Source organism: Penicillium solitum (assembly GCF_028829755.1).
Source record: "Penicillium solitum strain IBT 25940 chromosome Unknown utg000009l_segment0_segment0, whole genome shotgun sequence".
Lineage (NCBI taxonomy): Eukaryota > Fungi > Ascomycota > Eurotiomycetes > Eurotiales > Aspergillaceae > Penicillium > Penicillium solitum.
The window spans coordinates 3,070,473-3,094,459 of NW_027072128.1; the positions used below are offsets into that span (position 1 = coordinate 3,070,473).

The 23,987-nt window shown below is 46.9% G+C and overlaps 12 protein-coding genes across 12 annotated transcripts; 4 read left to right on the plus strand and 8 right to left on the minus strand.

Moving 5' to 3' along the window:
* Nucleotides 1–221: 221 nt before the first annotated feature.
* On the minus strand, nucleotides 222–1,850 carry N7455_012247 (uncharacterized protein; the record flags this gene model as incomplete). Its single annotated transcript, XM_040952822.2, has 3 exons — nucleotides 222–859; nucleotides 924–1,634; nucleotides 1,694–1,850. 3 exons carry the CDS (start codon nucleotides 1,848–1,850, stop codon nucleotides 222–224), a joined length of 1,506 nt encoding a protein of 501 aa, XP_040816810.1.
* Nucleotides 1,851–3,790: 1,940 nt separating this feature from the next.
* On the plus strand, nucleotides 3,791–5,026 carry N7455_012248 (cation diffusion facilitator family transporter; the record flags this gene model as incomplete). The annotated part of the gene is made up of 2 exons (XM_040952560.2): nucleotides 3,791–4,675; nucleotides 4,736–5,026. The coding sequence occupies 2 exons, from the start codon at nucleotides 3,791–3,793 to the stop codon at nucleotides 5,024–5,026; spliced, it is 1,176 nt and encodes a 391-aa protein (XP_040817024.1).
* Nucleotides 5,027–5,265: 239 nt separating this feature from the next.
* On the minus strand, nucleotides 5,266–6,666 carry N7455_012249 (putative cytochrome P450; the record flags this gene model as incomplete). The annotated part of the gene is made up of 1 exon (XM_040952598.2): nucleotides 5,266–6,666. One exon carries the CDS (start codon nucleotides 6,664–6,666, stop codon nucleotides 5,266–5,268), a length of 1,401 nt encoding a protein of 466 aa, XP_040817011.2.
* Nucleotides 6,667–8,451: 1,785 nt separating this feature from the next.
* N7455_012250 (fungal specific transcription factor domain-containing protein) lies at nucleotides 8,452–9,844 on the plus strand (the record flags this gene model as incomplete). The annotated part of the gene is made up of 4 exons (XM_065606844.1): nucleotides 8,452–8,603; nucleotides 8,654–9,073; nucleotides 9,136–9,374; nucleotides 9,426–9,844. 4 exons carry the CDS (start codon nucleotides 8,452–8,454, stop codon nucleotides 9,842–9,844), a joined length of 1,230 nt encoding a protein of 409 aa, XP_065460010.1.
* A 477-nt stretch (nucleotides 9,845–10,321) lies between these two features.
* Nucleotides 10,322–12,121, minus strand: N7455_012251 (uncharacterized protein; the record flags this gene model as incomplete). The annotated part of the gene is made up of 2 exons (XM_040952829.2): nucleotides 10,322–11,110; nucleotides 11,174–12,121. The coding sequence occupies 2 exons, from the start codon at nucleotides 12,119–12,121 to the stop codon at nucleotides 10,322–10,324; spliced, it is 1,737 nt and encodes a 578-aa protein (XP_040816688.2).
* Nucleotides 12,122–12,809: 688 nt separating this feature from the next.
* N7455_012252 (uncharacterized protein) lies at nucleotides 12,810–13,866 on the plus strand (the record flags this gene model as incomplete). The annotated part of the gene is made up of 3 exons (XM_040952684.2): nucleotides 12,810–13,073; nucleotides 13,140–13,524; nucleotides 13,577–13,866. The coding sequence occupies 3 exons, from the start codon at nucleotides 12,810–12,812 to the stop codon at nucleotides 13,864–13,866; spliced, it is 939 nt and encodes a 312-aa protein (XP_040816698.2).
* A 253-nt stretch (nucleotides 13,867–14,119) lies between these two features.
* Nucleotides 14,120–14,765, minus strand: N7455_012253 (putative quinol monooxygenase). Its single transcript, XM_040952638.2, has 3 exons — nucleotides 14,681–14,765; nucleotides 14,499–14,611; nucleotides 14,120–14,406 (listed from the first exon to the last, which is right to left on the minus strand). Exons 1-3 carry the CDS (start codon nucleotides 14,738–14,740, stop codon nucleotides 14,256–14,258), a joined length of 324 nt encoding a protein of 107 aa, XP_040816835.2. The 5' UTR covers nucleotides 14,741–14,765; the 3' UTR covers nucleotides 14,120–14,255.
* An 830-nt stretch (nucleotides 14,766–15,595) lies between these two features.
* N7455_012254 (uncharacterized protein) lies at nucleotides 15,596–16,507 on the plus strand (the record flags this gene model as incomplete). The annotated part of the gene is made up of 1 exon (XM_040952519.2): nucleotides 15,596–16,507. The coding sequence occupies one exon, from the start codon at nucleotides 15,596–15,598 to the stop codon at nucleotides 16,505–16,507; it is 912 nt and encodes a 303-aa protein (XP_040816777.2).
* A 332-nt stretch (nucleotides 16,508–16,839) lies between these two features.
* On the minus strand, nucleotides 16,840–17,067 carry N7455_012255 (uncharacterized protein; the record flags this gene model as incomplete). Its single annotated transcript, XM_065606845.1, has 1 exon — nucleotides 16,840–17,067. The coding sequence occupies one exon, from the start codon at nucleotides 17,065–17,067 to the stop codon at nucleotides 16,840–16,842; it is 228 nt and encodes a 75-aa protein (XP_065460011.1).
* Nucleotides 17,068–17,082: 15 nt separating this feature from the next.
* On the minus strand, nucleotides 17,083–18,485 carry N7455_012256 (ankyrin repeat domain-containing protein; the record flags this gene model as incomplete). The annotated part of the gene is made up of 3 exons (XM_065606846.1): nucleotides 17,083–17,824; nucleotides 18,112–18,197; nucleotides 18,327–18,485. The coding sequence occupies 3 exons, from the start codon at nucleotides 18,483–18,485 to the stop codon at nucleotides 17,083–17,085; spliced, it is 987 nt and encodes a 328-aa protein (XP_065460012.1).
* Nucleotides 18,486–19,965: 1,480 nt separating this feature from the next.
* On the minus strand, nucleotides 19,966–21,415 carry N7455_012257 (uncharacterized protein; the record flags this gene model as incomplete). The annotated part of the gene is made up of 3 exons (XM_040952718.2): nucleotides 19,966–20,726; nucleotides 20,783–21,156; nucleotides 21,225–21,415. 3 exons carry the CDS (start codon nucleotides 21,413–21,415, stop codon nucleotides 19,966–19,968), a joined length of 1,326 nt encoding a protein of 441 aa, XP_040816772.2.
* A 1,375-nt stretch (nucleotides 21,416–22,790) lies between these two features.
* On the minus strand, nucleotides 22,791–23,858 carry N7455_012258 (MDR family NADPH-dependent oxidoreductase; the record flags this gene model as incomplete). The annotated part of the gene is made up of 1 exon (XM_040952535.2): nucleotides 22,791–23,858. One exon carries the CDS (start codon nucleotides 23,856–23,858, stop codon nucleotides 22,791–22,793), a length of 1,068 nt encoding a protein of 355 aa, XP_040816690.2.
* Between the last annotated feature and the right edge of the window lie 129 nt (nucleotides 23,859–23,987).

The following is a 23,987-nucleotide window of genomic DNA, read 5'->3' on the forward strand; positions in this document are numbered from 1 at the left end:
GAAGGTTCCAATTTAAATTGACACCACAAGACAATCGTGGATAACCTCTACATATCTATCTATAGGACTTGCTCTGCCACATTAACTTCGAACAGCAAAGAAAGACACCTAGATAACATCAGTATCCAGCCCGCTGGGGATTAGCCTGCGAGGAACTGTTTCGGGACCGAGCACTGTCGTAATTACAACACGCAACAGCAACAAAAATTACACAATCACAATCACGAGGCGCTACCCTTATCGAAGACGAGCAGCTCTTGCGAAACATCAGAAGGCGTCTCCACCTGGTAAGGCTTCTCCTTTTCAAAGATCCGTGCCACCTCCTCTAGAGATAGACCCTTAGTCTCCGGGAAGAGGAAGTAGATCGTCGCCCCGAAAATCACAAGACAACCCAGATACACCGTGAAGTATCTCCAGTGGATTGCCCCCAGTGCGATTGGGTTGATATACTGATTGAAGAAGCAAGCCATCGAGTCGGTGGTCAGCGTGATAGCAAGACCCTTGGCGCGGAGCTGGAAGGGCAGGATTTCAGCTGGGTATGCAATAAACAAGGGCATATATGCCATATCGTAAGCGCTGCAAAAGAGGAAAAGCATGGGAACCACCGCAATGCCGGCCTCCAGCACATGAAGCTCTTGGAAGAGACCGGACATAGTCGTTGCGGCGGATAGATAGATGAACATCAGCAATGTTGCGATTAGCCAGAGTTTTCGTCGTCCGTATCGGTCTGCAGCCATTGCTCCGCAGACCGCAAATGCCAGGTTCCACACCTGCATGCTTATATTGATGGCGGCCTGGTGAGATGCGTTATATATACCGACTGATTCTAGAATCGGTGCTAGATAGTAAGAAACAACGCCTGCGAAGAGAAACTTTGTTAGAGATTGGGCCGGGACAAAGGGGGGCTTGGTGTGTTTTCATACCATTTCCAGACCACTCTTGCATGAATCCCAGGATAACACAAATGGATAGACGATGCAAGTTGCTCCGAGTTGCGAAGAAAGTGCTCCAGCGTCGGGAGCTCTTATCGGATTCCGCGTTGATGCTCTTGCAAATCTGGTAGAATTCGTCCTGAACAAGTTCGTCGTTTTCGTCTCCATTGGCGTGGTATCTTGCCAGGATAGCCATTCCCTCCTCTTTCCTGCCCCGAGAGACCAACCATCTTGGACTCTCGGGAACAAAGCAAAGCCCTATCAATTGAAGGACCGGATAAAACACCTGCGTTAAGCAGGGGAGTTTCCATGACCAACTCCCTAGAATCGTGAGTCCAGCAAAACCAATACCAGCCGATGTGATCGACCCGATGAACCAAAGTGCATTGTATAGACCTGTGAAGGCTTGTCGCTGGCGTGGGTGTGACGATTCGGTGATGAGTAAAGGCGCAGCAGTTTGCGAAACTCCAACTCCCATTCCAGCTAGAACACGGGCAGCGAAAAAGACCCAAGTGTTGTTTGTGGCGACTTGGATAATCGAGGCGGTGATCACTAGTGAGGAACCGATAAGAACGCAGATCCTCCGCCCCAGATTGTCGGCGATGTAAGATCCGGGGATGAACGCGCAAAAGGATCCCAGCGAGACAGCTGCGATGATAAGACCTCTTCCATTTGTGTCAAGACCATTCAAAAACTTCGAGACTATATATTTTTTGTTAGTCTTGTGTTCCCATATAATATCGAGATGTATAGATACATACATTCGGGAAGCACCAGCAAGCCATTGATCATGCTAGCACAATATCCGGCTGTAGCCGATGCGGATAACATAAACCCGATCCCCAGGTTTAGTCTCCGCAGCCCTGGATCTTTCATCCAGCTGCTGTTGGTGTTGTTCTGCAAGACCTTGGAGGTCATGTTTGGCGATATGTTGCAAAGACAGTGAGTCTCGTGGAATTATTTTCCGAGACCTTGAACTCCGAGCTGTCAAGCTCTTTTATTTAAACACTAAAGATTAATTGGTAAAAAAAACCTCCGAATGACAATCCGCCCCAACATTCCTCACATTTAGCCAGGATCCGAGCTCGCCGCGCGAGGTTACAGCTGTAGCTAAGGAGTAGGAATGAAGGGAGGGAAGTCAAATGATCCGATCACCGGACAATTTTCCTTAGTTTGTTCTGATCCAAAAGCTCTGATGCGATACGCTTGTCAACATGCCTGTTTAAAGATTGCGATTGGAAGGTGAGCTCCCAAGGCCTTGGGTAGCTCGGACGCTTGAGGAATGCCCGTAGCTCTCATAGCTCCCTCCCCTCACCTTTAGCCACGAGGATCGTTGCCTAAGTGTAGCTTGGGATTCGTAGCTATAGCCTCCGTATGGATTCCCTTGATTATTGGATTCGTGATAGATCGACTCGCCCTTAATGCAGGGACTTGTCTCTGGGGAAACGCTGTACGGAAAAGCTCCTCCGAAGACTTTCTAGGGAACGAACAGGATTTCATTTCCATTTCTTTCTTGGTTTTCTGAGGCAGCTCGGTGTACCTCCTCTCCCCATCCTACGTCACTTGATATTTGAAAAGCCTGTTCAAGGAGAGTCTCGAATCAGGAAGGCATAGCGGCGCGGAATGATATTACTGAGTTCTGACGCGGACAGCCTTATGGCACCAATCGGAACACTCATCAGGGTATCCCGGTGGCTTGTGGTTTCCCCCTGCTTAACAGTTGAAGTAGATTCAGGAAAAGAAAAAAAGTGAACCTTATACTGTGTAGATATGACTGTTGATGATATCGCTGGTCGGTAGATGAGATCACGAAGCATGATGTACAATACAATAGTGTGTCATTGTACTGTAGATTGTAGAGAACTATGTAAGAGGGAGGAAAGGAACAATGTAGAAATCCTACTACTACACAAAGTGGTCATGTGATATGAAATCCGAACACTGAAGGTGAAGGTCAATCTTGCTAGATTCTCCAAGCGCTCCGGATGTCACATACAGTATTAAAATTCACCCAATTAATTTTCCTCTCACAGAAAGCTCTGAAAATGTTGAATATTCATAATGTTCATCAGAATAAATCACGAGTTGGAATCCAAGGTCAAATTTAGGGCTTTTGGTTGAGCTTTTAGTTCTTGGTTCTTCGTTCTTGGTACCGTGGTACTTGAAAAGCTTGGAAGCTCACATGAACCTTGGGAGGTTAGATCTATGCTTTAGACATTGCGCAAATATCTTCATTTACCTTCAAAGACATAATCCGTACATATCCAACTATTCTGTGAATTGGCTTTAACGGGTAATAAAATTGTGGATATATATATTCGGAGAAATATGCCCGTGAGATATGCCAGGCGCTATGAAAGTCAGAATTTAACAATTTCCCCACATAAAGATTGATAGGTACTGCAAGCCCTATACAGAGCGATAAATTGTTATTTCCGTTTCAAGAACAAACATAAAAGTGTGCTGTCGGCAAAATTGAACGCATATGCACCACCGAGATGAGCACCGAAATCCTTACGGGATTCCAAGGTTGGAAGCTCTACTCCGTAGTTTCCAGGCATCCACCGGAGAAATTCCGAAGACCCCCAAGACCCTCACTAATGCAATAGGTATCATCCTTCGTATTATAATTCGTCAATTTCATAAGGCCAAGAGAAACTTCGCTGGCACTGCCACGATGCCAAGGCGTTCAAGTTGTTCGAGACACCGAGTGTCTTGGCGTGAGCTTACCCCTAAACCTTAGATCGGAGAAAGACTTTTTGTCTCTTATCTGATCTTCATATTGAGCCCTACTACCAGAGTCCTACATTGAGCTACCTTGGCCAACCTTGGCTCTGACCTCGATCCAACCACACAAAATGTCACTCCTCGATGACCCTCTAAACCTCAACCAATATAAAACAACTATATCCGAACCAAAAAAGAACTGGGTCCCATACTCTTTCAATGACGAGAAGGAAAAGCTCACGGGCTTCTACAAGGAGCAAAATGAGATGATCGAGGGTTTCCTCTCTGCCGGCGAGGAAGAGCGCCTCAAAGCCGAAGACGAAGCCCAAAACGGTGGCAAAGTAAAGCTCGCCGTGCGCGCCAGCTTCACAGTCAACTTCTTCCTCTTCGTGATTCAGCTCTACGCAGCCGTGACAACAGGCTCTCTAGCCCTCTTCGCCACTGCCGCAGACGCCTTCATGGATCTTGTCTCGTCGGTTGTCATGCTAGTCACGTCGCGCATGTCCTCGCGCCCAAAGCCATACAAGTACCCCGTTGGACGGCGCCGCGTCGAAACAATGGGAGTGATCATGTTCTGTGCGTTGATGACCATCGTGGCTGTGGAGCTGATCATTGAATCGGCTAAGGCTCTTGCGGGGGGCAAGACTGAGTCTGAGAAACTGGATATCGTGCCGCTGGTTTGTGTGGGCGTTGCTATCTTCTCCAAGTTCGTCATGTTCTTGTACTGCTATGGCTTGCGTCGGTACCCGGCTGCTCATGTCTTTTACATTGACCACCGCAATGATCTGGCTGTTAACGGGTTTGGGTTGATTATGTCGATCGTGGGTGATCGATTTGTTTGGTATCTGGATCCTGTGGGCGCGTGCTGCATTGCGCTGCTTATTTTGTTCTCGTGGGCGTCGACTGCGTTCGAGAATATGTGGTTGATTGTTGGCAAATGTGCCCCCCGTGAATTTGTGAATAAGTGCATCTACGTGACACTGACTCACGATCAGAGGATTCAGAAGGTGGATACGGTGAGTTGTGGAGGTGGATCGAATGGATTGGTTATCGGCATTTTGACTAACGGTAAATAGTGCCGTGCCTATCATTCCGGACAGCAACTCTATGTTGAGGTTGATATCGTCATGGACCCCGAGACCAAGCTTCGGGAGTCTCACGATGTAAGCCAAGCGCTGCAGCGCAAATTGGAAGGTCTCGCGGATGTCGAGCGAGCCTTTGTGCATGTCGATTACGATTATCTGCATGATGTCAATGAGGAACACAGGCCACTCTATGAGATTGGTGGAACGAAACACTCCATCAGAGCTTTAGTGAAGCGATTATGGTCTAGAAACAAGGAGCCGACAGACGAGACTGCTGTGTGAGAAGTTTTGGTTATATCATGGTTGAGCTGGTCTCCAGTGTCTCGGAATGTGATACAGCTACAGAATAGAAATTCAGTAAACAAAATTAATATCATTGTCGGCTTTATGAGTGCCGAAAATAAATTCCTAGTCCCAAGTCAATTTGGTATTAGGCATAAAAACAGAACCTGGTATCAACACAACCTGGAATAGTAAAAACACAATTTCACAACATGATATCCATCTCATACCAATCCAGCCTAAACGACAGCGTTTCTCTTCTTAGTCTTTGCAAACATGCCGTATGGCTTGACACTAAAAGCGCCATTGAAATTCTTCCCTTCCATATCAAATGTATATTCTTTATCCGCCAATTCAAAATCAACATCCTTAATGATGCGAACAAGGGCATGCAACGACCATTCCCAAGCATACCGTTTACCGTAACACTCACGCTTCCCGTTTCCGAACCCCTTCTTCACACCCGCTGGGAGTCGGTCAAAGGCCTCGCCGAGCATGCGCTCGGGCTTGAAAGCATTGGGAGCATCAAAAACAGTAGGATCGCGGTTGACAACAGAGAGGATTGCAATCATGGTTTGGGTCTTTGGAATCTCGTATTTTCCTCCACCGAGTAGAACTGGACCATCGGTGGGCAAAGGCTCGATGTTGAAACCCGGGGCTGTGGCGCAGAGACGGAATGATTCGCGGAGGATGGCTTCGCAGTAGGGTAATTGTGAGAGATGAAAGTGTTCGATTTGGCCGGAGGGACCAATGAGGGCATCAATCTCCTCACGGGCACGGGTGAATTCATCTGGGTTTTTGGCGAGATAGTACAGAGTGAAGGAGACGAGATTCGGGGCTGTGGCGCTGCCGATGAAAATGTTGATTATTTCGTCGATGACCCGACTGTCTGAAAGGGATTCTCCGGTCTTCGGGTCTGTTTCATGAAGAAGGGCGTGCAGCAAATCCTTCTGCTCGATAGGCTTGTTACGTCGCTTGGCGATAATCTGAGCGCAATAGTCGCGACAAATCTTGATATCCTTGTCGAATGTACTCTGGTACAAGAGCCGATTAAGGAGCTTGGGTCGCGTGGGTCGACGTACGGCTTCGAAGGTTAGATCCGACATAGCTTTGATGACGGCAGGTTCTTCGCCGAGGACGCATTCTACATGCTGACTGAAGAAGCATTTCATGTTGGCGGCGTGGTTAAGTCGGTCCAAGTCATTAGTGACATCCACACGCTGCCCGGTGGTGTCTGTTGAAGTCCATTTCCAGATTAAATCATCTGTCGTGAGTTGTATATCCGTATGCATTTCCTTGACGGCTTCGGGTGACACGAAAGGGGCCATGATACGATGCGCGATGCCCCAGCTTTCCTCGTAGTCAAACGCAGTGAAGAGACTGTCATGGGCAAGATTGCGGATCTCGACAATAGGACCGGTGACACATTTTCGGAATCGCTTCTCATCACAAATTTCCTCGAGAAGAGTTGCGTTCGTAATGAAGACAAGTTGCTTGGTGAGGATTTTGATCTTGAAGATACCAGCACCACCATGTTCTGCTGCCAGCTTATTTAAAGAAGCCCAGGTATTTCCAGGGATCATATCAAAGACATTTCCAATAATTGGAAGTCCCTGGGGTTGAGGAATAGGCGAAGACATAGTGCTTCTACACCAGAGAGTAATTGAGCTGAGAATCTTTCAGAATCTAATGGCGAACTACTTTCACTTATCAAGGTAAGCAGGAGAACTCGCCACAAGTGCCAAGAATGCACGAGCTAGGGGATGGCAGCAAGCTTCCTGTGACACATGTCTACTATTGAAATGGTAAGCCTCTGAATGGTCCACACTTGGGTTTGGTGGCCTTGTGATGAGCCTGGATATTCCGTATCCTTGTCCAATTGGATGGGATGGGATTGTCAGGAACTCGAGGTGCAGCTGAGGTGCAGAAGAACTACCCCGCATGCATGAAATGTGATAATGTGATACGTGATGTGATCATATCTGTATACACCGGATTCTAGGCCACAGTCACGACGTTCCCCCGGAATGCCGCTTTATGATATCTTCTTTCCCAATACAACTCTGTCCCTCTACCCTTGGTCCTACTACGGAGGCCCAAGAATTCACAGTCAACTTGATTTCTAAAGCATCACGAAATAGGCCCCATCGCCAAATGGATGCTCAAGCTCTTGAGTATTGGGTTGAAAGTGTTGGTCTCGTAACTTCAACGCGTGCGGGAGAAATGATGACATAATATAACGGAAATGCTATTATGTCATAGGTGGATCCCGAGCAATAACAAAGAGAAAGACCTCAATTCAACAGTCTCTTCTCCTTTTCCAATGCAGTCGCAGAATGATGTTCTCATTTCATGCGGAGAACTCTCATGAAAAACATCAGAGAGGACCCAAACCGAAACGTCTCAAGATCAGCATTGCATGTAACGTTTGTAAAGCCAAGAAAACGAAATGCGATGGTGCTAGACCAGGTAAGCGAATCAAACGAACTCGACAGGGTGCGATGGATAGTATGCTCATCTTTGTCATGTTAGTGTGCGGGCCATGCGCAAAAAGGAAACAGAGTTCGCAAGCATGTATATATCGCGAAGCTGATCCAGTCTCTCCCTCATCAAATATCCCGTAAGTATTTGGAATAGACTCACCGTCAAAGCATACAATAGCCAAGACTCTTGTGATCCTTACTTTGTGGCTCAATTGTTGCGGTTTATTAACTACAGATCAGCTTACGCATTGAGCCACATATAGTTCAGATACTGCCCGAGATAAGGCCATGATCGACAGCGCCTTCTGTAACACCGAACAGTTAAGAAACAGGAGAGAATGTTCAAACAACTATTCTCAAAATGAAGATAATGATGACGCTAGCTTGTACAACGGAGGTGTACCTAACGGCAGTCTTTTTGGCGCATCTAGTGGGGCGCATATCTTACATGAAGTTGGAAATGCGTCACACCCAGAAAGAGGGCTTGAGAATAAGAGGAAAGAAAGAAGTCGAGTTTCACCCAAACCGCTTGAAAGGTTGCCGAAGTTGCAGAAAAAGGAGGCTAGCAGAGAACCCTCTGATATGCAGTTTGTTCTTCCTACAAGGAAGGTGGCTGACAACTTACTGAGTGTATATTGGGATTATGTGGATAACGTCTACCCCTGGCTCGACAGATCGTCTATCGAAATCGCATATGAGACGCTGTGGGCCAAAGAAGGAGACATCTCTATGAACAAGAGGGCTTTCCACTGCATTCTCAATATCATGTTCGCCATATCTTGTCTTGTTTCTCAGGTCCCAACACCTCTCTCTCGGTATCAATCATCAGTTGCTTTTTTTGAGAGAGCTCAAGGATTAATGTCCTACGAACTGATGGAAATTTACAATTTCGAAATCATTCAAATCCTTTTGCTTACAGCGGTGTATCTTCAACATGATAAAATGCCCCAAAAGTCCTTCCGAAGCATTGGCACAGCGATTCATATTGCACAGGATCTGGGGCTGCATTTACCTGCCACAATCGAATCTATCAATGACCCACGTGAGCGGGACTTTGCGTGTCGAGTTTGGAACGGATGTATTATAATGGACAGGTATAATATGAAGACTGGATATTTTTAATGCACAGACTAACTCTATACAGGATTGCTTCTATGACGTTTGGCTGCGCACTCAAAGTTCCCCAATGTGTTGCAAAACAAGGATTAGATACTTTGGCGCTACACTCAATGGAAGTCACCAGAGGCACTGGGAATACGGCTCTACCTTCCAAGGTGGACTTTTACATATCATTCTGTCGACTACATCACATCATAGCGGACGTGTTGGAAACCTTCTATAACTCCAGTGGTTCCAAAACCGACCCCGATCCAAGCAGAAATTTCACTGATGCGAAGTTGAGCCCACCATTATCCTTCGATAAATTCGCGAGCTTGTTCAGAATCGAGTCGGAGCTGTGCAATTGGACCAAAGCCCTTCACTCTTATTTTCGAATGCCATCGGATCTTGAAGATCCGACGCCGACAAAGTATATCATACGCGAAGCAAACGTATTACGCGCCCGGTTCGTATCCCGATACCCGAGGAATGTGGAATGTGGAATGCGGACTAATGTTTTGTTGAAAGATACCTTTCTGTCCGGCTTCTCCTTTTTAGGCCGTTCCTTTCACAGGTGCACCGTCAAAAGACAGACAATGCCCCTGGCGTCAATTTGTACTCAGAAGAGCAAACCATTGGATATATGGTATCTCAGTGCCAAATTCAGTGTGTAAAAGCTGCTGAGGATATGATACACTTCATCTTCAGAAATTTACCAGAGCAGACGCAAGCGTATATATTACCATCGAACTGGTACACTGTCTCATGTGAGTTAGCCTCGTAAGATCAGGCACAACGGTGTGGCTAACGTTTATAAGATACATACATGGCAGTAACTATTCTGCTTGCAGCTCAAATGTCCCCAGAGATAGTGGCACACTTTTCTCTGGCTCATTTGAAGAACCTTTTGCAACAAGCTCGTGAGATTCTCAAGGATTACGAAAAGTATCCTACATTGGCTTCCAGGTGCAGCTCTGTTCTCAAATTGATCCAAGAAAACATTGACATGCACGGCTCTGGAACAGAATACGCAACCGGAGAAGGCCCGCAAGATACAGTCGGCCATGACAGCACAATGATTCAAGGTGCGACTGTGGAAGGACAAGAGTCTCAAAATAACCTAGAAAACTTGACCTGGCTTGAGAATTACGCTTTTGATTGGAATGATTGGCCTTTGTTTTTTGCCCAGCTTGACGATGAAACCAGTCCAGCTGAAAGATGGGGAATGCAAGCATAGTCTCGACTAATCCAAAACATCAACCTTTGCCTTTCGCCCAGAAGGTCTGCTGGAAGATGGTTATTACCAGTTTGGCAGTAAAAGCTCATTGAACCAAAACAGCGAAAATTCCCTTGCCATATTGAATGCATCACAAGATGTTCAAATTTAGATATGCGAAAAAATAAGTATATCTCCAAGGTTATGACCATTGGGTCGATGTAAAATTAAAACTGTAAGTCCCAGCAGCTTGAAGATCTTCACTGATTTGGCATATTTATTGTCTATTTTTCGATTCTATGTTACGTACACTAACTGCTAATTGACCTGAACACTATACTGCTACCCCCAAGCCTGCTCCAAATCGCAAGAGCACAAATATCATCCCGAAGCCCTGGCAAATGAACTTGCACAGCAAATCCAACCCAATCGCCAGTCTGCAGTGTCACAATTCGCTGCCACCATTGGAATCACGTGGTAGACCCCTCCGAACAGAAGCTATAGCCATTGTATGCTTTGAGGATGATAACAATGGGGAACCGAAGGTGTCAACCAGCGAGGTGTCATGCTAGAATTGCCCAACTGAACCACAGGCTTCAGGGTGTCCATATGGCCCCACGGCCCATTTTGGAAACTGGTCATGAGCGATTCAGTTCCCGATTCAAAGTATTGGGGAAATACCCTCTTCCATCCATCCATGACGACGAGAAGGATCTCTAGTACAAAATGGGAAGGGTTGATGCAACCCCACTTGAACAACTGATTGCTCTGCTCAACAACCTCCGGCGAGTAAAGACCGATCTCAGGCTCCAGTGCAATCGCATCGGACTTCACCAAAGAGCTTGTTACACGATATGAGCCGCCATGTCGAGCCCGATCCCGGAGGGCCATAAGAGCCCCTAAAGCACCCACAAGGCCAGTGGTCATATCGGATATCGGAAGCGGTGGAAGGACGCTAGTACCATCCTTGAAGCCGAAGGACCGGCCCATCACGTAGGACGATCCTGAGGCTGCATCGCCAATCTGCTGCCAGCCAGGTCTTTCATGGTACAGCCCGTCAGGGCCGTAACAGTTCTCCTCGACGTACACTATCCCCTTACCACGGTTACCGGCCATCTCGAGGAGATCGTTGACGCCGAAGCCCTTTTTCGCGATCGAATTGGGGCGGAAGCCTTGAACAAAAACATCGGCACCCTCAATAAGTGCCCGCAACCGTGACTTGTCTTCGTCCTTGGTCAGATCAATATCGATAGTGCGTTTCCCTGTGTTCAGGGTAAGTTGTAAAGCCTACACATTATCAGTCAGTATAAAGGAGTTCGAGTGCGGGTAGGTCAGAAGTTTGCGACGTACGTTGAGGTCTGTCAAACGGCTACAGTTCACGCGAATGACATCGGCACCGAAAGCGGCTAGAGTGGAGCCAATAATAGGACCGGCAATGATGCGAACTAGCTCAATCACTTTGATACCTGCCAAGGGCCGCCTATCATCCAATATATTAGGCAAGGGGGTTGGGGGAGTCGGAATCGCATGCGACTGTCGAGAGTAGCCGACTAGTGGGTGATCTGCAAGACTCTTTCCCATCTGCGTGTCTGACCACCCTTGGGGGGTAAAGCAGATGCTGCCGCAAAAACCGTTCTTGAGATTGTGCATTTCCAACTCATCTGCGGTCCATTGCTCCACATGCCGGCTGATGTAGTCATAGGCTTCGTCCAAACTCTTGGCAGGGTAATCGGGATCAATTCCCATCGATTTGAGGACCGGGATAGGATCAAGGGAACCGTGAAGTTGATACCAAACGCCTGGAGTCTTTGTCTTGTAGATAGCGGTAGATCGTTGTTTCATCGGTGTTGCCATACAGCCTCGCTCGAAATCCTGTTGATAAAGAGTTGACAGCTGGCGTGACTTGGCCAGTCCAGCTAAGTCTTTCCCTTCCACGGAAGCTGCAAAGATCGTTCCCAGCCAGATACCAGCATGATCGGTGTTGACAGTGACCTTCTGGGTACGGGCAGATGTGCCGTCACGATCTTCGACCATTTCGTGGCCTACAACTCCACACATAGCATGTAGGGCAGCTGCAATGGGAGGGGCCTTGATTGGACCAGGAATTATCGGTAGTGAGCTACCTTCAAACTTGACGGTATCCCAAAGCTCTTTCTCTCGAGAGAACCCAGGAGTATTTTTGGCAATGTACTCGAAAATCCGAGCAGCATCCTGGGGAACTGGAGTGAAATCCGTATCCATGAAAGTCCCAGGACCGTAGATATCCGTGCTCGGTGTGGTTTTGTGTGGATGAGGCATTGTGAATTCAACAGGACGTTGCCACAGGACCATATAAGAAGAAAGAAAATTGAAAAAAAAAAAGAACTGAGACTTAGAATGGAGACTAGGATGAAATACTCTTGGTGCGGCTTCTATAGTCGGACAACTACCACATCGCCTGTGGTCGCGAAGTCTTTATATATTTCTACCCCATAATACGTCACATACATAATAACGAGTGAGGGGTGGGGAATAATACAGCCATTTAACCAATAGACCATGGCAAAAAACCTCTGTTCCTGTAAGGGCCCAGAGGGGCCATATTTCTAGTTCGACAAGAGATATGATTTTCCCGTTCCGAATTTTCGAAGTCGTGGTTCCGAGCTCGGAAGGCTAGAAATGGCAACCGGAGATGCCGACTTTGACCTTAATTGCCCCCGAGTACCCCGAGTCTACCAGGTATTGCCCTCCCCCTTCTCGGAACTCGGCATATGAAATACTGGTTGGTTTCTTTCGGGCCGGCTTCGACTTCAAAATCGTGGATGCAAGCGCGCTTCCGAGGTATATTTTCCCGATTAGGAATGCAGACCCCGGTTCCCTTGAGCAACTTGATTGGTCACTTTGAAGGCTCATATACTATTTATCAGCCTCCCTGCACGTCTAGTCAATTATAGAATCTCAATTTAAACGCAGAGCTCCGAATAAACGCCTAACAAGTCAAAAAAAAATGACTCTTCCTCCCATTAAAACTGTCGGTGTGATCGGCACTGGTGTGATCGGCGCCAGTTGGACGGCACTGTTCCTGGCCAGAGGCTTGAAGGTCATTGTGACGGACCCGGCACCAGGAGCTGATAGCAAACTCCGTGATTATTTACTGAAGCATTGGTCAACCATACCCAATGCCACGGTGACACAAGCCGAGTACTTGAACAATTTCAAATTTGTCAAGGAAATTGACCCTCATCTTGGGAATTTAGATCTAATTCAAGAAGTGAGTTGGTCATTTCGAAAAAAGAGGTTTCCTCAAGGCTGTTGCTAATCGACCTTTCCATATAAGAATGGACCAGAGAGGCTGGACTTCAAACGCGGTCTCTTCGCTCATTTGGATGCAAATACTCCCGAGCACGTGGTTATCGCATCGTCGTCCTCCGGCCTCCCTTCATCGGAATTTATCACTGAATGCAAGAAAAACCCAACCCGTATTCTGATCGGCCATCCCTTCAACCCCCCACACCTAGTGCCCCTGGTGGAGGTAGTTCCCCACCAAGGAACGGGTGATGCGTACGTGACAGCTGCGCTCCAGTTCTACCGCAGCTTGGGCAAAGATCCGGTGCTTGTCAAGAAGGAGACACCCGGGTTTATTGCGAACCGACTTCAAGCTGCTGTTTGTGCTGAAGCATATAGCCTCATCTCGAGGGGAGTTGTGTCAGCTGAAGACCTTGGTTAGTATTACCCGTTTAATCGAATACGCGTGACGTGCTCTGACTTCATTAGACAAAACTGTGACATCTGGCCTTGGCCTTCGTTGGGCTTTAACTGGACCTATCATGACCAACGCTCTTGGGGGAGGTGGAAACTTTAACCATTTCATGGACCACCTGGGGCCGGCGTTGAAAACATGGTTGGATGACATGCACCGGCATGAATTTGACATGGATTCTCAAGATGTCCTTAAAGAGAGAGTGAATGAGTGGATATCGGATGTCAACTTGAAAGAGGTTGAAGAAAGTCGGGACAAACTTTTGGTTGGCTTGATCGGGAGCAAATCGGAGGATTCCTCATGAAGATTATAAGCATCTAAAGGGGGTGGGGCGATGTACATATATCCCAAATGCGATGTCCTTCATGCTGTTATATTGATAAGCAAACCGTGCAAGTGTGGTTAATAATAACGATGTGAAGTTACTTTGAGCTAAACTTTGTGTCCCTTCCTCAAAATTAAAAGAATAAAGATAATTGTTGGATGTAAATGTTAAATAGCAGTTAATAGAGTAACAATTTACAACTAATTTATGTCTTAGGTCAAATGATATCTGTCAAACTTGAGAAATGCATTCTAATTCGGCTGATGTTGCGTGCAGTTGAGTCACTCTTACGTACAAGACACAAATCGACAAAATACTCAAAAAAGGAAGACCATCATTCACAAGGGGATAGACATTCTCATAAAAAATCACAAGCGGACGACTTGTGCAGAGTCTTGAAGCAACTGGCTGCCGACCTTGAGCTCCAAAGGTTTCGCCAACAGGGCTGGGGCTTGCTTAATGAGTTCCTGAAAGTAGGGTGCCGCACGATGTTTATCCAATGCGGCCTGGTTTGTGTATCTGAAAACAAGGTTGTTAAAAATAGATCAATAATAGATGTTATCAAGCTACAAAAAGAGAAAACAGAGGACAGAGCGCGGACGTGGACGCACCTCTCAACTACTATGACTTCATTCTTATCCGCAATAGAGTAGGCATAGTAGATAGTAGTCTCAGGCTCATGCTCTTGCACATTTCGGGTGACATTGGCTAATTCGGCCACGAGCTATAGGTAGAACGCGAGAAAAAGTTCGTCAGTTCAAAATATCCACCATGGGGGAATGATGTGACTTACTTCGTCAAGCTTTTCCGGCTTAGCCGTAAGAATGGCAATTTGGTTGATGACTTCGGACATTTTGAGCTAGTGACTTTACGTAGGGATATGACACACAGTATGAAAGAAAGAAAGTTATTACAACACACTTTCCAGGACATCATACACTTATGTACCCCAAAACAAGGTTGATGATGCACCTCGGCATCTAGGTCATATTAGTAATCCCCCCACTTGCGACCTCGGGATTCCGTGAGGAACCGGCAACAGAATGTGTACTGTCGAAAGCTTACATAGTAGCTTAAGTTAATTTTATTCACGTGGGTAACTCGGAGTATACTGTTGGAGTGTACTATTGCATGCTGTTTAAGTTGAATCTCGCAGAAATAGTGCGACAATAATATATGGTACCAGAGATAGTAACTCTTTAAAATAACAAATGGAGACTTTCAACGGACATGTTGACTAAACATAAAATCTACTTTGCTATGGGATTCGCCATTCCAGTCACATGACTTGGGGAATAAAAGTCTCCGCGAGCTGACATTTCCCCTGAGAGTCGGGAAGCCGATAGTCCCGGCTTCAAAAGTTCTCGGGATTCCCAGTTGAAGTGGGTCAACTACGTCAATAGAGTGTTAAATGTAGCTCCACAGTAGCAGATCCACCTACCAACTGTAAAACATCGGAACACCCCAATTAGGCTTCCGATTATATCCCGGAAGCGACCAATCTGGAAGTCTCGACAGGGGAGAAACTGGTTGGCTTATCCGAGCTTGGTAATGGTCAATTGTCTTAAACATAGTAACCACCATTCCCAAGTTCGCAGTATGTAATGGATAGAGTACTTAAGGTAATGGATTGTCGCCCAGTTTACTTACCTATCAACCTTTCCCAGCGCAAAAGCTTAATCACCCGATTTATTTTGATCTCTTTAAAATGGGCGAATCTCCCCTTTCTGCGGCACGTACAGGTCGAATCTATCTCCTTGACGTTGGCCTTTCAACATATCCAGAACACAATGGCCGCATTCTTACTTGCCACCCGGATGGCTCTGATATCAAGGAGCTGATTACCAACATCAGAAGTCTCCCCGACGGAATCGCCATTGACACGGATCACCAGCACATATACTGGACAAATATGGGAGTCCCCGCCGACAACGACGGGTTCATACAACGCTGTGATTTGTCCGGTAATAATGTTGTGACGATCATCCCAAAAGGCCAGACATATACACCGAAGCAGATGACTATTGCGCCGAAGTCAAAAAAGCTGTACTGGTCAGACCGAGAAGGAATGAGAGTTATGAGGGCGAATATGGATGGCAGTGACATCGAGGTGCTTTACCAAGCTGGCACCACCGATACAGACCGCCAGGATGCGCAGAACTGGTGTGTTGGCATTGCTGTGGACGAGGAGTCTAAGTCTGTCTTTTGGACGCAGAAAGGACCGTCGAAGGGGAACAAAGGACGGATCTTCCGAATGGGTCTCGACAAGCAAGACACAGATATCCAGCTTCTTCTGGACAATCTTCCGGAACCAATCGACTTGGAATTGGACCATGCTTCTGGAACACTGTACTGGAGTGATCGTGGTGACCCGCCACATGGAAACTCTGTCAATTCAGTCGCCCTTGCGGATGTGTCAGCGAACAACTTGCAACCAAAGGTCTTGGTTCGCAAGCTTCATGAAGGGATCGGACTTGCCTTAGACCTGAAGAACGACCGCATGTTTTTCGGTGATCTTGGAGGGTCTTTGTATAGTGCCAATTTGGATGGGTCCTGCAAGCACACTATTTTCCCTGACATTGGAGGTGCGGCCACAGGGGTGGCCTATGTTGGAGAGTAGTTGGGGGATTGCTTGCATGCAATTTGGAAGACCTGTCTATGCTGGCTTGTGGCTTTCGGGCCTTGGTCCCTTTTTCCCCATGAAGCTAATTTGCAGACCTTCATGATACCTAGGCAGTACTTAGATCATCATTAGTAATTATCTTGACTTCTGTTGATCACTTGTTTCTTAGTCATGTAGTCTTATAAATCGGATTACAAGGAGATCAGATGGGATAACAATGTAATCGATTTGGATTGAGCAAAGTGGACGGAGAGGAAAAGGAGAAGAGGGGAGAAAGCAGGATCGAGTTCATGTTTGCGTCCTTTGAAAGCTTGGGATTCACAGTATCATTACATATAATCCTCTGGCTCACGCGGTAATGGCCGGGTGCCCGAAAATGCGTATTGCACTGGTGTCCAGTTTCCGTTATCTCGAGACTTCATGTCCACCTTTTTTGTGGAGAGTAGTAGTTCCACAGCTTGTGCCTGAGATACTCTGGCCGCCCAAGACAATGGTGTGCGGCCCTCGTTGTCTCGAGAATCAGGGTCGACTTCTTGAAGCGCAAGCAATTGCTTCATAACTTCGAGGGCATTCTAGGTTGTTGGTTTCATCATATTATATTTGCTTGGTGTTTTCAAGTCCCATTCGCTCGGTATCGCCGTGCTTTTGTCTTGTGCATATTCGTTCCGAAAGGAGTCAACCACGTATAGTGACCTGCCTTGTAGAAGGTAGGCGAGATGGTACCTTTCTGTGGGGTCTCCAGGATGCACCCTGAACGCGTTGCGAAATTTCCTTTCTGACAGGGAATATGACAAGGGTGTCTGGCCCTTCGAGTTGCGTGACTCTGGGTTTGCACCACTAGCCAGCAGCATCTTTACTACCCCAGCGGCACCAATTCCCGCGGCATAAAGTAACGGTGTGTTACCACGGTCATCCTTGAGATCAACAGAAACCGCGTTGAATGAGAGCAAGAATCTCACAACTTCTTCCTCGCCTTCGTCGGCCGCAAAGGACAAAGGTGTGCGGTTTTCCCGGTCTCGAGAGTCTAGATCGATTTCCCCGGCCTGTAACAGCATCTTCATAATATCGAGATAACCCTTCTCTACAGCATGGGAGAAAGGGGTGCGACGCACCATATCTCGCCCATCAATCTCACCATTCTTTCTCGCCAGGAGAATTTTGACGATTGCTGCTTGTCCATGCTCTGCAGCTGTGAAAAGCATCAGTTCGTCATGCTCCCCGATGTTTGTCTCTGTGTCCTGGGTTGCTGCTTCCAGCAATATCTTAAATATGTCCACATTTCCGAGTGATACAGCCGTGCGGGATGCCGAAATTCTGCCCCGCGTATCATTTGGAGCTTATTTAAGAGCTAGCTTAACGAAATGACGGTTGCCCCCAGCCACGGCGGCGTTTAAGCTGTCCTCGTTTAGCTCCATTCGACTGTCCGCCATGAGGAGTTGAAACAGCTCCTCATTTGCATATCTGAGAGCCGCGTTGATAGGAGTCCTGCAGTGGTAATCGTATTCTGGGGGATTAAAATACTTTCCGATTTTTTCTTGCGAAGAGCGGGATAACATAGAAGAAGTTTAACAACCTCTATATGCTGCCCGATCGCAGCATACACGATGGCGGTTCCTTTTCTGTCAGCAACCTTGTTTATGATGCTAGGGTCACGATCTAGAAGCAATTTCACAATTTCAACATGACCCTGGAATGCAGCAATAGTGAGTGGCGTGTGTTTGTTGTCGTAATGGAGACGATGTCCGTAATTTTCCCACCATCCCCGCAATTCGGTAGCCAAGTCCAAATTTCCTCTTTTTCATGCCCAAGAAAATACGCGACGTCTGTCGAATTCCTTGATTGTAGCATATAGATTCTTGCGTAGCAGGGCGTTCATACGGGAATGCGTTCTCATCAAAGCCTTGATGGAGGACTGGCTGTTCAGATGCTTCCCGATCATGAGGATGAGCTCATTGGGTAGTTCGAGTAGAGACATTGTGAAGTGCAAACTTGTCAATCTATGTCGCGAAGTCGACCTGCAGAAAGGAGTACGGCAGTCTCCAACCGCCAGAACTGATTTTCCCATAGTAAATCTTGACCGCCTAGCTCACCGCCGGTTTTTCATTATCTGCTTCTTACCAACTCCATGGCAAAACCTTTCAATCAACCCTTCAAATGCCAGATAAATAGTCTGTTTTAACTAAGATTTACTATACAAAAATAATCGGTGTGACATTGATGTATTCAAGTGTATAAAATACATACATACTGATATTACAAAGTATACTGCAGGTAAAATCAGTTATGGCGGTTGGAGCTGCCGTAACGCGGTTCCGTCAGACTTAGGTAATCACGCCAATACCCCGGGGCCCCGGGCCTAACCCGTGCCCGTGGACCTTCCAAGGTTGGAAACCTTGAATGGACCTCCTGTCTCATAAATATGACCCACGCCTATCCAAGGTCAAACAAATTCCTCTTTTCTGCCTGCTACAAAATAGGTGTAATCATTACATATTTGACAATAGGGTAGTATCTCACACATTCATCCACAGAATAGCTGACAGATTGATATAAAGAGCTTGAGCCAATGCCATGAAGTCCTGGTTAATTCTACAAATCAGATTGCCCTTTGTAGTGTTGCTCTCCAGCAGCTTATGGGCATATACAACCTGGGAGAAAGGGAAAACCTTCTCAATGACATGAATCACGACCTCCATAAGCAAGGCAAAATACCTCGTCTCCAACTTTGAAATCGCACTTTTCATCGGGGTTAACAGCCTCAATAGTATAGGAAAACTGATCTCCCATGTTTTCAGGAGGCTGCGGCGGTAAGGGATATAAACCCTCCCTCTGAAGCAGATCTATGCGGTTGAGGCCAGGGGACTTGACCTTGACCTGCGCCTAGCCGGTAGCGGGCGTAGACTTCTTTATCTGCTCGATAGTCATCGCATTTGCTGGACCTTTGCCGTCTTTAATGAGTAGCCATAGAATTAACAACGTTTGTCACATAAGCCTAGAGGTTTTGTTTTATAACATACCAACTGCATTGATTGTCTTGGACATGATGATCTAAGGTAGAAAGAACAAAATCTTCGAAAAAGCGGTTTCCTTGCCAAGTGTGTTACCAAAAGTAGAAAGCGAAGACAGATTCAAACACGCTTGATAAATACCCCGAGCGTTGTTTGTGTTGTGGTTATCTCGGTAATAATTCTTGTATTTTTGCCATATATATCTGAACCCCAGAAATAAGACAGTTTCTGTAGCTCCTGTCAAAGTATATTTCTAAGAATATATCAGGCCGCCCCGAAGATAGTGAGAGTTATTAGAGCTAGCATACTAACCATGACGAAGTTGTAAAGAAATACGAACATTTAATTTTAACTATATGCTTTACCCCTTTGGATAACTTCATAATGACCTAGGAAAATATGAACAGTTATCACACCTAGGCCCTGTCCACCGAATTAACTGGCCCCCTAAATTTTCCACCCTTCGCCGTGCTTCCACTTAATGAATCTCAACACAATGAAAAGAGCTGCACCAGTCACGACAGTCATAGCACTGAAAAGTTGCGCTTTCCAAAATACAGCATTCTCCAGATCCAACAAAGCGCCCGCAATGGGATTACCAATCAGCAGCCCCAAGCCAGCAAAGGTAAAGCACATTCCCATTCGGGTCCCCACGATACTCATATCCGCGGTGATCTTAGCGACGATAGTCGGGGGCAATGAGACAATTGCACCAGATGCATATCCGTAGATAATAGCAAAAACGATAGTTCCAGCCTCGTTCCTAATGCCTATCCACGCGAAAGCTAGGATGGTAGCTATCAAGCTAATTGGGATGATGGTGTTGAGGGAGCCGAAACGATCAGCGAGTAGACCGGGTGTGATGCGCCCAAACACGGAGGCGGCATTGAGAATTGCGATGCTGTAGAAGGCAATATTTTCGTTGGAATGGAGGTAGGATGTGAAGAAGGTGGGGAGGTAAAAGAAGGGGAAGTATAAGCCAATAAAGGCGAAAAACAGTGCCAGACTGAGCACAATAAAGGGCGATTCTTTGAATGCGCTCGGGTCGATGAGCCTTCGGGCCTGCTTCGGAGGTGGCAGGCGCATTTTCATCACAGCCAGGGAAAATAGTAGTCCGCCGAGGGCAATAAACGCGATGACACGAGTTGTCCAGCCGAAGCCAAGAGGGCCGATCAGCTTATGAAACACGGAAGGGAAGATCACGGAACCTTAGTGCAAATATTAGCCATTTAATGCTTTTCCTGTTTTAAGATTTGATACTTACCGATGCTACCTCCCGAAGCGGTTATACCCGTGGCCACTGCTCTCCGCGAGGTAAAGTAGGTGGCCACAATAGCGACACTAGGAAGGAACAAGAATGCACAACCAGCTCCCACGGCGACACCATGGGCTAAGAAGATCTGGTAATACTCGGTTGATAAGGATGTCATCATCAAACCAAATACAACTAGGAACGAGCCAATGGCGATGAGGGTCTTTAGATAGCCCTTGTCGAAAACGGGGCCGACAACGACTCCAACAATGAAGAGCAGGAACCCTTGAATTGTACCAATCCAAGAGATCGAGGATGCGGAGTACCCAGGGAGGAGAGTCTCTTCATAATAGCTCTGGAAGACACCAAATGTATTGACAATTCCCCTAATATTGACTGTGTTAGCTCATTGAATGATACAATTTGAAATGTCAGATCTCAAGCTGGAGCTCACCAAGAATTGAAAAATAGGAAGAAAGCACCCGCTACCTGAAGCCATGCTATAAGTCCTCCATTCGGTGGAGGGGGAGGTACGGCTGGTTGATGGGCTGTCTGTTTTTCTGACTCGGATTCATCAGACTCGGCGGCAGGTAGTGACGCAGGAGGGTCCTGTAGAGCGAGATGCTTGTCCGTTTCAGAAGACATGGTATGGTTGGAAGTATGGAGTGATTCCAAAGGTTACTTTATAGTCTGAAAGGACTTTGGATATCCAGGAAGGTAGTTCGGGGAATGCAATTTGAGTGAATCAACTTGGAAGTGCTAATACAATTGTTTTTTCTAGTGCCTAGCAGCTCCAAATATAGCTTGAGACTACAGGTTTACCTGTAGAGCTCGGCCTCTCGGCCTTTTCTTGCCTGGAGAGCATTTGTAATAACGTAGGACTTTCGTTATGGTGTTGGACCCACAAATGTGGAGCCTAAAAGGGACTAAGCTTTGGATCTGCCCGACAAAACGAAAGATCAGATGTAAAATACGACATCGGGGATTCGAAGGATTTCACCTGCATCGTCAAATCAGGGAACTTTTCCATTGCACCATTCTCTGTTGCGGGTAAGGTAGGCTGCAAAGTCAAGGCTAGAAGCGGCCTGCAAGCGAATACGACACGATCCTCGTTCGTTGCATCGTATTGATGAATAATCTTAAATAATCTTCCAACCTTGGAAGTTTGACTGGCTTCAACCCCAATTGTGAAACTCGTTGGATTATCCCATATGAGAGTCTTTCTGGTAGGAAGCCGCGATGTATTCGTGAATGGATGTGCCGCAACAAAAAGGTACAACATGGGAATTAGGTACGGAGTAGGGAGTAGGGAGTACAGGTTTGGGATGTAAAATTTTCATCTGACTACCCCTGCCAGGGGAAGGACAGGGGACAGGGGCGGCCTGCATGTCAGCCTCAGTTTCTTTTACATAATTGCATCAGTTGCTGAGGTAGCCCGGAGTTGAAATACCATTTAATATGATATATAACACAATCTGCCAGTTTAAACAAGCTAGTAGATGGGATCATGGAGGATGAAGTAATATGATATTTTGGAAAAATGCGTGGAAATAACAAAGGAGTATAGGCAGAGCAGGCCTCCAAGGTGCTGACAAAGAATCATATGCGGGCACTTTCTTCGATCATGTGACTCTCATGTGATCGTTGAGTAAATACCACGTAAATACCATATGAAATCCATCTGGTTATGTACATAATGGTTGTTCTACACGGTTTATACTTTTTATAGCCTTTACATAATTCTAAAGAAAACTATACAAATAAACTATTAAAATACCATTGAAGAAACTTTCTAAAGAGACTATCCAAAAAGACCACTAAAAAGATACGCAAAGACGGCCAACTATTCTTGTATTCTTAACCTGAAACTTAACACTACATAGTGCCAAGCATTTCATGCAAGACCCATGGACAAAGCTTAAAACGCGGCCCGCGCCACCAGCTTTCGGATCCTTTCGTATCCTTCGCGTCCGTGATGAGTGTTACGCAAGTCGGTCGGATCAAAATTTGCTGCTTCCGCTTACTCAAACACGAAAACGGTCTTCCGACCCCCGATCGCTTCATTGTCATAGGCCCGCTGAATCGAATCAAAGAGCGATTTCTGTAGGCCCTTTGCGCCACGTTTCCAGGTGACAAACTCTAGCGCTGGCGCCTTTAGGGTCCCATGAGCCAATAATTCTGCAAACCACTCAAAAAGTGCCATCTGCTGTAGCGGGGCCCGTCGACCGAGACAATCACTTAGCCTGAAGGATTTGAGCGTAATATTACGCTGCCACAGGAACTGACGAAGATTTCCCTCGTGAGATTCAGCCGTCCCAAGGAATCCTGCCGTTACAAGCGTGCCGCCTGGAATGAGGGATGCTGCCATGTTTCGGGCTAGTGAATCGTCCGAGACAGAGTCAATTGCTAACACGATTCTTTTCCCCGTCAAGGCATCGGTCGTACGGAGCTCTTCTTCCGTGAGGACTAAGGATGCACCGTGTGAGCGCAGTGACCGGTTAGTGCGCTCTAGCTCATCGGCCGTGGATCGGCTGCGGATCACGCTAATGACTTTGATGCCATACAGCGGGGCCAGTTGACTGACGAAATGACTGATGGTTCCGGTGGCTGCGTTCTGGATGATCCAGTCTCCCGGCTCGAGGTTGTGGTATTCCCGCAGCAGGAAATAGGCAGGGGCGATGCCCATGCGCAAAATTGACGCAAGGTGCGGCTTGACAGTGGACGGAACGCGGATGAGATCTTCTTCCGTGAACACTGCATGCGTTCTCCACGTGCCTTTGCAGTGGGCCCGGAGAATAACGAGGTCCTCAACGGCCAAGTTGCTGACGGCAGAGCCGATTTGGATAATGCGAGCTGCACCATCGGAGCCTGGAATTGCCCACTGCTCGCCATCCCGGCCCGTGATGGTGCTCTTGGGCTTGATAGGGTACTTCCCGTGAATCACGAGAAAGTCCAATGGGTTGACGGGGGCCGCGAGAAACTCAACGACGACCTCTTCCGGCCCATAAGTGGGTATAGGCTGCGTGACGAGCTGAATCCCGTTGATTGGTTTGGGGGTGTCATAGGTGAAGACGAGGGATTCGGCCATTGTGACGTAGAAACTCGGATTCGTGTTGGAATGACGGATGAAGAAGGTCTAGATGATCGGTGATACCGTCCTTTGCGCTCGTCCGGATTGAACTTTTTATAGCCTTGCCAATGAAATCAAAAATCCCTC

Coding starts and splice junctions, on each gene's coding strand:
- N7455_012253 (XM_040952638.2), bottom strand. CDS start 14,740: ATGTCCGAAGTCATCAACCAAATTGCCATTCTTACGGCTAAGCCGGAA. Junction 14,612..14,680: donor AGCCGGAAAAGCTTGACGAA/GTAAGTCACATC, acceptor TTCTACCTATAG/CTCGTGGCCGAATTAGCCAA. Junction 14,407..14,498: donor GAAGTCATAGTAGTTGAGAG/GTGCGTCCACGT, acceptor CCTTGTTTTCAG/ATACACAAACCAGGCCGCAT.